This window comes from Rhagoletis zephyria, unplaced genomic scaffold, assembly GCF_001687245.7.
Source record: "Rhagoletis zephyria isolate East Lansing unplaced genomic scaffold, Rhagoletis_zephyria_1.1 Rzeph_scaffold_00030, whole genome shotgun sequence".
Classification (NCBI taxonomy): Eukaryota; Metazoa; Arthropoda; class Insecta; order Diptera; family Tephritidae; genus Rhagoletis; species Rhagoletis zephyria.
In genome coordinates this window covers 585,137-601,313 of record NW_016157114.1, presented here as the reverse complement: position 1 = coordinate 601,313, position 16,177 = coordinate 585,137, and the positions used below count along the sequence as shown (strand labels likewise).

At 34.1% G+C, this 16,177-nt stretch overlaps 1 protein-coding gene across 2 annotated transcripts in view; it reads left to right on the top strand.

The window, feature by feature from the left end:
* The window catches only part of hyd (E3 ubiquitin-protein ligase hyd), a 534,145-nt gene that overhangs the window by 62,655 nt on the left and 455,313 nt on the right, over positions 1-16,177 (top strand). For both annotated transcript variants that reach the window (XM_017617625.1, XM_017617630.1), the window contains exon 4: positions 1,904-2,137. In XM_017617625.1, coding sequence (XP_017473114.1) covers positions 1,904-2,137 — 234 coding nt within the window. The remainder of the gene's footprint in view (positions 1-1,903; positions 2,138-16,177) is intronic.

The following is a 16,177-nucleotide window of genomic DNA, read 5'->3' as shown; positions in this document are numbered from 1 at the left end:
ACTTCAAAATTCATCTTGTGGTTCAATGTAACTACAATTATAGATATTAAAGTTTTTTGAGATAGAAACTCGAAAGAAGAAAATACATAGTCAAAGATTTAAAGTACAAATGAAACTACATAATTCATAGTTTTTCTTTTTTACTTGTAAAATAAACATTTTTAAATAAATGTTTTTTGATCATTTTTCGGTTTTTGTATTTTTTAGTGCCTTTTGCCTTTTTTGCGATTTCTGGTGTTTTATTGTCTATATCGCTATTTTATTTTGCCTTTTCTAGCGTATTTCGTTATTTTTTTTGCCTGTTTTTTTAGGTTTTTAGGTCTTAAAAATCCGTTCCCTGGTTATAAATATATAATCTTATAATCATATTTCTTTTTAAGAGATTCTTGTGGGATCAACTTTGAGTAGATTAGCGTCCTTAAATTTCGGAATATCGAAGTTTCTGCATTTCTGAAATTTAGCGTTATATAAAAAGTGGGCGTAATTTTAGTCCAATTTTACAAATTTTCAACGTCTTGCCTTTGTGTATCAAGTACAATAATTGTAACGAGTGCAAATATCAGTTTTCAAATAAATTGGTTTCAGTGTTTACTGGTTTATAGAAGGTTTTGTATTTCTCTAAATTATCGTTGTATGGGATGTGGGCGTGGTTATTGTCCCATTTTAACAATTTTTTGCCGTTTGGTATGTTTTAACAGTTTACCGGGCCATACATATGTACTTACATTTCGTAAGTGGGCGGGGCTACGCCCATTTTCCAAAAATTTATAATATACTTATTTTCCGCAGAAATATCATTGCAAATATCAATTTTGAGTAAATAAGCTTCAGTAGTTACTAAAATATCCCAGTTTTCATACTTCTGAAAACTGTCGTTATATGGGAGGTAGGCGGCTTTATAGTCCGAATTTCGCGAATTTTCAATACCATCCGTCCTACGTTCAAGAAGTACATGTACCAAGTTTCGTTAAGATATCTAAATTTTTACTGGAGTTATCGACGGGATACGGACGGACGGAGAGACAGTCACGGCTAAATCGATTTCTTTTTTCATTCTGAGCATTTATGTATACATTTGTCTATAGGTTCATTCCTTATCTTTTTGGACTAAAATCTGAAAAGTGTCAAAATGTCAGAGCGTAAGCAAAATGCGCGCACTAAAAGAGAATAACAGGAAAAGTAAAGGAACGCAAAAAACCAAATTTTTAGTCCAAAGAATGGCAACAACAAAGCTAACGTCAAATAAGAATGTAAATGTATGTACAAAACACCTGCACACAAGCACAAGCACAATAAACACTTTCTATATCAATTATTTTTCGCCTCCTTCCAATTTCAATTCACTTTTTTACTTTTTAGATTATTCTCACTTTTTGCGTATTCTTTAATTTCCGTTAATTTAAGTTCAGTCGAGTTTGACACTTTTCAGGATTTTGCCAGAAAAAATTCTTCTGACTAAATCTGACTACTTCGGACTGATGAGAGTCACTCTCACCGAGTGTTGCTCTCTCATTTTTGCTGTCATTTCCGAGTTAAGGAACGCTTTTTGGACTAAATCTGACTACTTCGGACTTTTTCAGACTATTTCTGGGAGATAAGAACGCTCCTTATATCTATCTCGATTCGTTTTGTCTGTTACAATCAACAAAAGTCTAACCCGAACAGATTTGCTAAAAACTTTGTATAACAGTTATAGCGAGTGATTTATTTTTTACAACAAAAAATAAATTACTTTTGATGGCACATTGATAAATGGCCGATTATTTTCGGTCTCTGCTGAACACCTATAAAGTTCAGAAAGTTTAATTTTTTAAATTGAATCATTGGTTACCTACTGTGTGATATTTGTTTTTCAATGCACTAATTTCTAATGACGCACTCCTTATTACAATTACAATTGCAGTTTTAAGAGATGCACAAGAAAGTGAAGAAGCTAACACCAGAGATAACAGTAACCTTGGTCAAGAAGAGGACATTTTAGATTCTGCTCGACATGATGAGGTTATTCAGGATGATGAAAGCGATAACGATTTTCCGTTTAACGATCCAGAAACAGAATCCGACTCTGATGACAACCAAAGTAATCAAGATGCGCAACGAAGCGTACAAACTGGCGCTACCGTTGGTTCCGAGACAGGTGAATTTTTTACCATTAAAAACAAAAACACATACATATAAATACATATACGGAATATGGATTCACAGTTTTGTTTTTTTTTTGGGATTTGCTTATTTTGCATTCTTCATAAAAAAAGGTTAAAGGCAAATTTGTGGAGAATTTAATTTCCCAAATTTTTTATATTAAAGGTTTTCAAAAAACATTTTTTATTGTAAATAATTAGCAACAATTCCACTACTTTTTTACGATCGGGAACGCGTTAAACATAGCGATGTAAGGGAAGCGGCGTAAAATTAATTTCCTCCCCACGGCTAAGTTGAGCTTTTCGGCGCTTGCTTTTTACGTGGTTTTCAGGAAACTGATTGTTGAAAAATAGCGAAACGCGTGACATGTACATGCACAAATTGTTTATTTTAATTGTTTATGGGACGTTCCACGTCAACAGGAACCGTACGATGGCGAAAATTCTGTGGGGCGGATTAAAAAGATTAAGATCTTGAAACGATCGCATAGATCTCCATTGATAACAGATAAATTAGAATTTGCTTTACAACTTTTATGCCACCGGACACTAAAAAATAAAAAGGAACAGCAGATTCTTACTAACATATAACTCATACGCCAGCTACCTACGCTCGATTTCAACTTTTTCCGTGATAAATCGTAGATCCAATAGAATTTTTAAAATCTAATCAGAAATCTTAAGAACCCTTAATTTTAAAGTTTAAAGGGCCATATTGGAGTCGCCATTTTGAATTTTTCCAACCTGACTCCAGATTCGTCATTAGCGGCACCAAGCACCCCATAGGAAAACATTTCAACCGGATCGAGCCGATTTTAATTTTTTTGGCGCCATATTGGATTCGCCATTGTGAATTTTAAAATTAAGCTCTAAGTTCGTAATCGCAACGCTGTTGCTTTTTATTTTCTAGTGTTTGGTTCTCCACTGCCGCAAAATTTATACAACAAATTCTAATTTACGGTTAATTTAGACGCCATATTTGAGACGTCATGTTGAATTTTTCAAAATATCACACTGGTTTCAATGGCGACATCTATGTGATAGTTTTAGAACCTTTATATTTGCAATCCTAAGGTGACCAGAATTTTTTAACATTCAAGGAGGACAAATTCTCCACATTGAAAACACAAAAAATATTTACATTTATTTTAACTAGGGCTGTGCGATTAATTGATTACTCAAAATTTTAATTAATCATAAAGTAAATAACTCAGTTATTCGATTAATTAGAAATTATGATTACTCAAAAGTTCAGTTACTCGAGTAATCAAGATTTTTGATTAACCAAAAAAAAAATATTTGAGTAATTTGCTTTATGATTAATCAACATTTCGAGTAAAATGAGTAATCAACATTTCAACTCTTTACATATGTATAAAGTAGTTAAAGTTCCTTGATACTTTGAAAACAACGTTTCTGTTTTCAAAAATTAAAACGATTTTTTTTTTTCATATTCAGAATGTAAAAAAGAAAATCAGCATTTTCCAAAGCAATCTCTTTTAACGAGCAAAATTATTTTTTGAGTAATCATATTTCAAGTAACTCGATTAATCATCGTTTTGAGTAATCAAAATCTTGATTACTCGAGTAATTGATTAACCGAATAATTGATTAACCAACTTGCTCGAGTAATCGAATAATCGCACAGCCCTAATTTTAACACATAAATAACGAATAAATTAACAATTCAAAGTTTCTTTAAAGACAAGTCAAGCAAGTTTAAGTACACTGCGTTCATAATTATAATACCGCCACATATTAACAAGTTTTGACTAATTATTTTTAACCGACTTCAAAAAGAAGAAGGTTATCAAATCGTCGGAATATATATTTTTTATGTATGTTACCGCATAACTTTCGACCACGTCCACCGGTTGCGATAATTATTTTTTTATCGGAAAGGTGGTGTCCCACAGGTAGTTCCATACTAATTTGGTTTAGATCGGTTGTGTTTTTTGCTAAAAAATTACCTGTTCAATTATTTAATTGTAATTGTATTACTTGCAAAAGAAATTGCTTTTGTTCTTCGTTTTTCGTCAAAGTTCGTTTATAATTTTGTATCAACGCTATACCTCGTTCAACAATATCATTAACATATTTAATACTTTTAATTGTCTCTAAGACAACCAACTTCAGGGTCAACTTTTATCCCTTTTTAAAACTTTTTTCAACGATTCAAAAGTTATGACATTTTCATGAAAAATATTTTTGTGCATGTTGTTTAAAATTGGAATACAAATTTTTCCAAATGGGAGAATTTCATTCCCAGTAAATAGCCATTTTAAGGCCATAAATTCGCCAGGTTAGTTATTTTGGATCGCCCTAATATATAATAATAATAGATTGGCTATTACACATATTTTAATGTTTGGCCGAGCTTCTCCTCCGATTTGTGGCGTGCGCCTTGATGTTGTCACACAAAGGGGAGGGACCTACAGTTTTACGCCTACTCTGAGCGGCGATTGTATTTTTATTAGAAGCTGTTTGTCATGGCAGAAATACACTCGGAGGGTTGCCATTGCGTACCGAAGGGCGACAGCTGTTAGGAAAAAACGTTTTTTCTAAATTTTTTTGTGATGTTTCTTTGACCAGGGCTTGAACCCAGGCCCGCGGAGTGGAAGCGTGCACTGCTTACCACTGCACCTTTGTTTTTTTCTTCCGAATTTTTTAGATCCGCCACCGTGTTTTACCGATTTCACAGTGTACCTGGGGTTTAAGGCCATGCTTGTAGAACACCTCATATACGTTTTTCCATCGGATTGGAATAAGTTAAACTTCGATTCGTCACTCCACAGAACTCTATTCCAGTATCGTGGATGTTTATTAAGCATTTCCTTTGCAAACCGCAAATGCCTTTTAATATTTTTTTTTGATACATGCGGTTTTTCAGTGCAATGCACCAATTTCCACTCATGTAAGTGTCTTCTTATCGTCCGAGCGGAGATTTCTGCATTAATTTGATGTCCATATTCAGCCTTTATTTCATGCGAAGACATGAATGGGTTGTTCTTGCTGGCCCTACAAATAAGCCTATCTTCTGGTGGAGTAGTTTTTTGAGGCCTGGGCTTCCTCGTAGGGGTTTCAAACGTCTTTGTTTTATTATATAAATGAATTGCTCCAAATACCATTTTTTTTGTGGAGCAAGCAAACCTTTGCGCGATAGCCGACATTGAATTTTTCTTTTTGATAACAATTCACAATTAACTCCCTCATTTTTGGAGTGCATGACTTTTTTTTACCCATTCTAACAACTAAAATGTATCAAAATTATTTATATTTATTATATATTATTAAATATTCGACGATTTTCCAATAAATTGTCCAAACTTATGTTAACGCCAGTTGTAGACAATTTCAATAAAGCTTCCAAATTGTCAAATATTAAGCAACTGTTTGGTATTGTCGTATGATTTCTGCTAGTCTGTCTTCCCACCTTATTCGCACACCTTCAACATCACACACTGGAAGTTGTCTGACAGCATTCTTGTGAGAGGACCAGCACTTGCAGTTTGTGTTTTGACAGCATCAAGCTGAAATCAATACTTTTGTAGTTTGCGATTATATCGAATAAAGTTGAATTAAGTTAAGTTGAAACATTAATTGTATAAATCTGACGGATTTATTACAAATGTTCGTTGGTTATTCTATTTCTGTGATTATTTTTTATTAACTTCATTTTGGAAAATCGACGTTCACAAATATATGTGCTTCCAAACATAGAAAACAAACATACACTTTTTTTGTAACAGAAGGTATATTTATTTGAGTTTACAGATTTCCAAAATTCGATGCCGTTTAAATTAGATATTTTCAGCCCTGTTCTACAATCCGAGTCGGAATCGCATCGGAATCGGAATTCAATTCCAACACGGAGTTTATGTGGTGTTCCGCAATCCGATCGGAACTTTTGTTTCGAAGTTAATATCGAATCCTGATTGTAGAAAAACGGGGACAAACCTCCTACTTGTCAATTGCGTTCTGAAGTGTCAAAATTCATATGAAGAAATTAAAAAGTGAAAACTAAACTGAGTTCAATGGTTTTATTAGCTGTTTTGCTCAATAATGAGCAGCAAACCAATGAAAAAGTGAGGCAAACAATTTTGCGCGATCGCAGCAATCCCATATAATTACCGGACTCTGCGTAAGTAGTATGCAAACAACTGTTTTCTCTTTTGCTATTTCAAAGTATAATTTTGTATTTTACAGCTCTCTTGCACTCCTAGAGATTTTAGGTGACTTGCAGCCTTATGTACGCGAAGGAGCACCGTACCATTGTCGAAGTTACCGACACAATGTTGTGTGCATGGAGTCAGTGATGTAGGCATATATGTAATACTTCTATATTGGCAGTACGTTGAAAGTACATCCGCCAACATTAGAGTGCAGATTAGACCGTTCGTTATTTCAACTTCTTTTTTAAATATTCAGTTTGCCGGGCGGCAAAAGATGTCTTTTGGTCTAAAAATAAGCTGTGCAAAATTTTATTCGAATATGATAACTCTAAGTACTTGCGCGTTGCATTTGAAAATTTAGAAAACCATATGCATTCTGGGAAAAAATTTTTTAACAAAATAGTTGAAAGTCGTGAATTTTATAGTCATTTGTTATGTAAAATAACTCACACAATCTGAATATGAGGTTGAAAATTAAACAAGTAGAATAGGTTTTAAGAATTTGCGAAATTATCGTTTTTTTTCAAATTGAGGAAACAGCATTTTCATTTTTTTCCAAAAATATCCGGTTGTGATTATCACACCGCGAAGAGATCTCCACCAGATGAAAGGTCTTTGAAATCCCTACGAACCTGCTATACAATGTTTTGCAATCAAATTATCAGTTTAAGAGTTATCTGCCAATTTATTAGTGAAATCGGACACAATTTTAACTCGCATCGTTATTCTACTGTGAATTACACCTAAAAGCTGCAAACTTTTTTTCTCATTATTATGCTATGTTAAAGCTTATTTAATTTCAAAGTATACAGATCCAAATTTTTTGCAAATCGATTTGAAAATAGAAAAGTTATAGCAAATTTAGGAAATGACATTGGATTCAAGCAACGTATCGATACTGTACAGCACGTTTGATTGTAAAATAAATTAAAATATCATTTCGATTGGCATGTTATTCACATCGCAATTAGAAAAACAGCTGACAATGGGTTTGTTTCATTAAGCAATAGTTTGAAATATTTTTTAACAATTGTCACAACTTATCATGCCTTGGCTAGCAAAAAAGTTGATAAAATAAGATAAATTGAGATAGCAAAATAACATTTGATTTTTAGATAAAGTTTGGAAGTTTCTGCGGGATACATTTATACTTGTAAAATTGAAACAACGGTACTTATTGAATGTATTATGTATTTATATTATGATCCTTATTTTCAAGTAATACTACGCTCAAAAGTATGTCTAATAACCGCTTGAAAAGCTCATCTGGTCAACTTAGTGTCCAGTAACCAAATTCAATAAAATGTGGCCAAATTTGATAAGAAAAGAATATTTCAGAAAAAGCTTGTAAAAAATAAAACCATATTTCATTGACAAAAAAGATCAGCAAAAACAATTGGTGCTTCAACTTCTTTATTCTTATTATCTGAATGAGTCGTTTTCTTATCGCTTCAGGTGATATTTGGAATAATTTTATTCTTTTAACTACTTTATTTATCTTTTGTATACAAAATTGGAACTTAGAAACGAAATCAATTCTTTATTTCGCTATGGGGCTTCCTATTCTTTCAATCCTGTCCTTGGTATAAATTAGGCGATTTTGGATAATACTGTTGACGCGAAATTTATAAGTTTGGGAATTTTTTATGACTTATTTATTCCAAAGTTGACATGAAAGATATGATGTTGCCGATTTGTCACCACAGTAATAAGTCGGTGAGTCGCCAATTTGTTGCCATTGACGATTGTTGCCTATTACTCATGTTTTGCATGGCGGGCTGATGTTTTTTTCGTTTAATTTAAATTAAGCTAAAAAGTACAAGTTTATTTTTATTGTACGATTAGTGAATGAAAACTGTTAGCAATGGGAGTCTTTACATACATATTTGTGAAAAATACAGTTAAGACCTAGTGGCTGAAAAGTCCCAAAATTTAGTGGGAGGAATCCTTGCACATATTTACAACATATTGCAAGCTCAAATTTTACATTTTCATTCGTATCATTGGGATACTCCTCGCATATAAAAGTCCCATTTTAAAGCGTTAATATAAATAGCACCATTGAAGCAATATACAATAAAATTTAAGGAAGGCACCTTAAATCAAGGGTGGACAGGAGATAAGAGTTTCTCCAACATTAATTTATAATTTTATTTTATTTTTTGCGCGAAGTTTTCCGGACATTTATTTTCATTTTCTGTCAAAAGTCACGAAATTTATTTTTTCTACAATCCGACGTTGGAAGAATGTTTGCAATCCTATCAATTTTACGCGGTGTGATGCTCCCAGGGATCTGCATTGGATTCAGATTGGAAATCAATCGTTTTCTTTATCCCCTTTGAAAATTTCCAAAAAGTTTTGATGGCAAGTTATGAAATGGTAATATAATACATATTTCGTCATTCCTTTAATGATTACAAAGCACAACATACACTAAATCGATTTATAATAAACATTTTTTCAGTGCTGAAAAATTGTTTATTATTTTTTCATTCTATAATTGTTTGTGTAAATTTGTATATTTTGCTGGAGTGCCATAGCTTCATATGCGAGGGCGTTTGCTTTGCCCTTCCATATGAAACTCAGGCACTTTCATATGAATTGTGTTTATATGTCAGGGCATACGGGAGGGCGATAATATTTTTTTTTATATTTAAAGTGTAAATTTGTATATGTGTGTATACTTCGGGGCAAAATAAAAACAAATGTGCTACAAGTGCTTATGGAGTGAGCAGCTCTGATCTATAAGTATGTACATACTACATATGAATGCATAACACGCGAAAACTTTTTCGTTATATCAGATCTGTACCGTTCGTTCGATTTTATCAAATTAAAGGGCTTGGCCTGTGGATGTGCAATAACTACTTACTTTTTCAAAAAGAGTTGCCACCTGTTAAAAAGTATTCAAATTATTTTTAAGTTAAATCAGTTGTTTCACTACGAGTATCGATCGAAATGAGTTTTAAAAGACTTTATTTCTTAATTATGTGTAGGAGGGTTGCCACCTGTTTCAAAATGCAAGTGCGGCTTAAATAAAGGCAGAAAATTTAAATGTATATCCTGATATGGATGTTAGAACGAAAGAGGTTTCGGGTTTGAAAATATATTTCAGAGGGTTGCCACCTTGTTACAAAGTTAGATCCAACATAAGTAATAGGTTAAATAAATTACTTCAATAGGAACATAAACCAAAATGAAGAAACTTTATTTCCAAACTGCAATGTAGGAGTGTTGCCACATGATTTTATAATTAAATTCAAATGAATTAAGAGTATTAGATAATTTAAATATGTATCACAATACAAGTGTCAGACGAAAAAGGTTTAACGAGGTTTTGATTTGAAAATAATTTGAACAGGATTGCCATATGTTTGAAAAGTCGAATTAAATTAAATTGTATGAAATATTGAAATATGGGCGTCAAACAAAGGAGTATTAAGAAATATTCAGTTTGAGCATTTATAACATTAAAGAGGGTTTCCTCCTGTGTAAAAAAGTAAACTCAAATTATTTAATAAGTCAAATTAATTATTAAAGTATGGGCATAAATTGACATGGGTTAAACATATTTTCTTAAGTTTATTTAAGAGGGTTCCCATATGTTTTAGAAATTAAATTCAACTTTAATTAAGGGAATAAGATATACAATTTAAATATGCATCGCAATATAATAAGGTTTTGGTTCTAAAATATTTTGAATAGGGTTGCCCCTGTTTTAAAATGAGAATTAGCATAATTTAAATGAAACATTAAAACATGACCTTAAGCGAAGGTGGTAGGATATACTTGGTTTCAATATTTATAATATTAAAGAGGGTTGCCAACTGTTAAAGCAATTATTAAAAATATGGGTATCAAAATATAAAATAAAAATAAAGTTTCACTCAATTCATCAGGCACATGAAATATGTAGGTATCACAATATCAGATGCAAGAGATTTGTTTATTCTTTTAACTATATTTAGGAGGGTTTCCAACTGTTTCAGAAGTCTTAGCTAACTTATGCACAAATCCGAAGACGAGCACGAACACGAATGAGAATACTATTACGGGGACCTAGGCTAATATAAAAATTAATACAAATTTCTGTAGTATGAAAGGAAATAAAAATGAATCGTAGTGGTGATACACGTCATGACTAATGTGACCAACCGTACTTCTTACGGAAGTACAGTACTTCTTTTTTCGCTCTTATACTTCGTACTTCGAAGTACAGTCAAATGTCCTTCTTTTCAATATTTTGTACTTCTGGAGGGAGCTTCTGTAACCAGTTAGCGACAATTTTCGGATCGCTATCGCACTTTTTTACGCATGATATATATGTTTTTTGTAGTCCGGGATCGATGGCATCATACCTGCACAGCTGCAAAGGGCTCTGAAGGTGTCGAGCAAATGGTTGGATCCTATTTATGCGAACTGCGTGAGGACCGGGTACATCCCCATGGCTTCAAGGGTAGTCAGTATTGCGTTCATCCCGAAGGCCGGAAAAGGCTCTCATGTTTCCCCTAGGTATTTTAGACCTATCAGTCCCTTCGTGTTTGATAAAAACGCGTTTGCTAAAAATGCTAGAGAGCTCAGTACCTGTACATAAGAAACGCGATTCCTCGTGACTATCAGTCAAGGGCTCAATATTTTTACTGCAAGAAAAGGACGGTGAATACCGCCCTGCACACATTGGTAAAGTGGTCAGTGGAAACCTTCACGCATGAAGATTATGCAGTTGGAGCCTTCCTCGGTATCGAGGGGCCTAGTCAAGTATATTCATAATCTAGAGATAGTTACAATGTATTTCTGGAGGAAATGGCTGAACTTTGCCTCAAACAAATAAATATATGTCCAAATAAGTTTGGAAAGGTCTTGGATCTCGTTTACGTTGATGATGTTCCGAAGGCCTCTATTAATCGGTGTGATCCCCTAGTTTTGCCGGAAGATGCATACCATCCTGCTCTTGAGTTAAACTACGAAATCATAAATGAAATACATAATAATAAGTCACGTGCAAGTACTAGATATGTTGTTGCGAAAGCAAATTTCAGGAAAATTAACAAAGAACTTTCAAAGTTATCTTGGCCAATATATGGAGATGACGTGGAGCGTAGCGTTGAGCACTTTAATGATACTGTTTTCAATTTGTTTCGAAAGTATGTGCCAATACGTAATATTGTTCATGAAGAACCAATACAATTATGGTTCACTAAAGAGCTTAAAAAATTGAAAAATAAAAAGTCGCACTCTTTTAAACTGTATAAAAGAACGGGCTTACACAGTGATTACCTAAGGTACTCAGTTTTGCGGCATAGCTACTTTGCATTAAATAAGAAATGTTATAATTCATATTTATGTAAAATTAAGAAGAATTTAATTAACAATCCTAAATCATTTTATGGTTTCGTAAATTCAAAGCGTAAGGCACATGGTTTTCCGTCCGCTATGCATTATCGCAACACTGTATCTAGCGACAGCCAACTCATTGCCAACATGTTTGCTCGGTTCTTTAGGTCCAATTATTCTGTAGACTTCCCTATAAGTGGAGACTATCCGTACGAGCTTTGTCCAATCAACTCTGCTTATATTCCAGTAATATCTTCCGATGAAGTTTTACACTCTTTAAAAACCTTAAAAGCGTCATTTAGGCCTGGACCTGATCATATTCCGACCTGTTTTCTTAAAAACTGCGCTGAGAACATCTGCGAGCCTTTAACAACTCTATTCAATTTGTCACTTAAACATGGCGTTTTTCCGTCAGCCTGGAAGGAGTCTTTCATAATACCACTTCACAAAAACGGCAGCAGGTCGTCTATAGAAAACTATCGAGGCATAGCGAAACTCTCCGCTATCCCCAAATTATTCGAAGCAATTATTGTTAACCAGCTGACATATTCTATATCTTCTTCAATTACACAATCTCAACACGGGTTTTCTAAAGGAAAATCTACTATGACTAATTTATTGGAGTTTACAACTCATGTCTCAAACGGTTTTAGAGAAAATGCTCATACCGACGTAATTTACACCGATTTCAGTAAAGCTTTTGACAAAGTATGTCACTCGTTACTCATCCGTAAACTCGACCTAATCGGCTTTCAGCCCAGTCTTCTTCAATGGATCTCATCTTACCTCTCTGATAGAACACAAAGAGTTATTGTTAATAATTGTTCTTCCAACATCATTAAAGTTTCTTCAGGAGTTCCTCAGGGAAGCCACCTTGGTCCGATTCTGTTCCTGATATTCATTAATGATATTTCTTCTATAATAAAACATTCAAAAATTTTAATGTATGCCGATGATGTGAAACTTTTTAAAACATTGTCCTCTATCGAAGAAAGGTCTTTGTTACAAGCGGATCTGAACAACGTGGTTAGTTGGTGTAATACAAACTATATGCCACTAAACCTTCAAAAATGTAAAGTTATGTGTTTCTCTCGGAGGGCTGTTCAACCAGCTGTTTATTCAATATCAAATTATAATCTGGAGCAGGTATCCAATTTTGTCGATCTTGGTATCACAATGGATTCCAAACTCAATTTCAACCATCATATTAATGTTACAGTCAATAAAGCCAAAGGCGTTTTTGCATTTGTAAGGCGATGGTCAAAAGAGTTCAAAGATCCTTATGTTACAAAAGTTCTTTTTACCAGTTTAGTTAGACCTATACTAGAATACGGATCTATTGTTTGGAATCCCCGCTACCAAGTTCATTCAGAAAGGATTGAATCAATTCAAAAACAATTCTTGCTTTTTGCATTGCGTAATTTTAACTGGGATTCAGATTACAATCTCCCCCCTTACACAAGTCGTCTAAAGCTCATAAATTTGCCTACACTCGCAAGTCGTAGAGAAATGCTGGGTATAATATTTATCGTAAAATTAATGACAGGCTTGATTAATAGCCCGGCCCTCCTGGCTGAGGTAAATTTTAATGTTCCTTCTCGAGTGTCAAGACACTTTCGACCTCTATTTTTAAAGCCATGCAAAACTAATTTTGAACTAAACGAATCATTCCGGTTTTTATGTCAGGATTTTAACTGTCATTCCAGCACGTTTGACGTATCGGACTCGATTTTTACTATAAATAAAACTATTATTTCCACTTTCAATAATTGAAATACTATCTTTAGCATATCCAATCAGCTGATGAATTTGATTCTGTAGCTGAATAGTTTTAGATCTTGACACTTAACAAACTCCTATTTCCACTACTCGGCACCAAAAAACTAAACAAACAGGTTCCGTACGTCATGCGGACTGCGCCCCTCGTGTCGGTTGGGCGGGAATGGAGGGTAAAAAGCCGTTGGGATTAATTAATTAATTAATGAAACCAACCCAATAAGCTTACTTCATGGCAGAGCTGTCGCGGCATAATGGGCAAGCGTCTGCACTCAGGACAGAGTCAATAGGAGCACTCCACAAAGTGGTGTTCTCTCTCCCCTGCTCTGGATTGCGGTTGTAAACCACCTTCTAGTTGAACTGTAAAAAGTGAGCTGTCGGGTGATCGCCTATGTAGATGATGTGGAACTTTTGGTTAAGGGACGATTTATATACACCGTTTTTGATCTGGCTCAAGGTTACCTGAACTAGGTAGGGGATCAACGGCGGCTGTCGTAGAAACCTAACATTAAGGAAAGAGTAGGAAAGGTGTCGATTGTCTTGTACTGCGAAAGGGGAGCTATCAGTAAAAGGTGGGGTCTCTCGCCCAAATTAATTAATTTGCCCTTGTCTGGTGGAACTCACTAGAAAAGGCTACACTTGTAAAACAGGAATTAGCGGATCCACCTACACTGGCGCTTAACATACGTATGTTGAGCATGGCGCCGGCGGATATTACAGACAAGGCAAGGGAAACCGGGACCTTTTGTGACATAAAAAAGGAAAACAAGGCCTTTCTCTGCACACGTTACTTCTCAAGGGCAAGTGATGGGGGTTCTGATATGCCATTGTGCGATTGGTACTCATGCGGTGAGACTAGGAATTTCAGCTGATCATTTTGCATCAGCTATCAAGAGGAATATGAGGTGGAATCATCTCCACACTTTCTTTTAGACTGTCCAACCTTCGAAAGGCTAATATGGAAGCATTTTGGCTCGCGCTTCTGAACAAACACTGAGCTCTCAGGGATCGAAATTAGCCGCATTCGAAATTTCGTAATCAGCTCGCGGCGTTTACTTAACCCAACCTTACCTGTACTTCTTTGAGCTATGAAATAGTTGGTCACATTAGTCAGGACATATATCTATTTATAAGCTGATGGTACATATGATTGAAGTTAATGAGGATCTGCCTACTCTATTGCTAAGCATTAATACTTTGCAATTCATATTTTTTTATTAAATTCAATTCAATACAATCAAAACGAATATTTCTGTACCGTTTTTAACTTGAATGTGATCTTAATAATATCACGTATTCTACGTTTAAATTTAGCGGCTGTGGCTCCGTCACAGCCTGCAGGTCAAGACGAAGGCGCTGGGCTGATCCTTTTAAAATTTATTTAATATTTTTAATTTAACCGCTCCTGGAGTGACTTGACAGTTGTTTGTTTGTATTAGTTCACAAATATACATTTATACTAACACAAGCAAATATTTATTTGATAGGCTGTCTCCCTTTGATTGCGGAATAAAAACACATTGTGAAGATACGTTACTATCAATATTGAAGTATTACAAATATGGATGTAGGTAACGATGTTTAACTGGGGATTAAGTATCGAGATGCTGATCGCCATATGTGGTTATTGGGCGATACNTGAAGTATTACAAATATGGATGTAGGTAACGATGTTTAACTGGGGATTAAGTATCGAGATGCTGATCGCCATATGTGGTTATTGGGCGATACCGGGTATGCTTTGGAACCTTTTCTGTTGACACGTATATAAATCCATAGCCACGGTCTATACAACACGCATGTAATCAAACACATTCTTCGCCACGTATGTAATATTGGAGTTCTCAAAAGTCGTTTTCAGTGTTTATTAGTAACCTTCAGAGCTGTGTAATGATTGAATCAATGGAGTGTGCATTTTCATTTTATTCGTTTCAAAAATGTGATTGTTTGATTTGAAAAATGTAACAACCACTCTTGAGATTGGTTACAAATTGTAAACACAAAATATGTATGTGTTATGGAATGGTTAACACCCATTCACAAAGAGAATGTGAATACAAAAAAAAAACTCAATCATGTATGATTGTACGTTTATGTGAATGCATCATCAGTACTAATACTATTTGTTGTATCAGGGTTGAGATTTTTGTACTCAAAATGTGAAACCAGAAGATTGCCATCTCCCTTAAAATAAGTAAACAAATAAATATTTATTTATTTATTTATTTATTGAGTCTATGAACATACAAAAGTTCCTTACAGACTAGTTAACAAAATTCAACTTAATTGATAATTAAAGAAATAAAATTTATAAAATTGAGTTCAACAGATTTTTGAAAACATTTATCGAACAAGAAAAATCAATAATTACATTTTTAGAGATCATATTGAATTCATTAATTGCGCATGCAATAGGGGCATTACGTGCATATTCTGTTTTGTGATTATCCCCATAAAATGGGGGAAAAAATCGTAAGCTACACCGAGGAATGTTGAAATTAATTTTCTCTAAAAGAATGGGGCAGACCGTAGCACCAATAATAATATTAAACGTAAAAGACAAGAGAGAACAGATCTTCTTATCTCCAAAGACTTAAGATTTATTAATAGTAAGCGAGAACTATAAGATGGTAATGGTTCGGAAAAATTTAAGTTGCGCAAAGCGAACTTTAGGAAGACTTTTTGAACACGTTCAATTCGATTTATCATGTTTTTATGGAAAGGCCTCCAAATAATTGCAGCATATTCTAAATT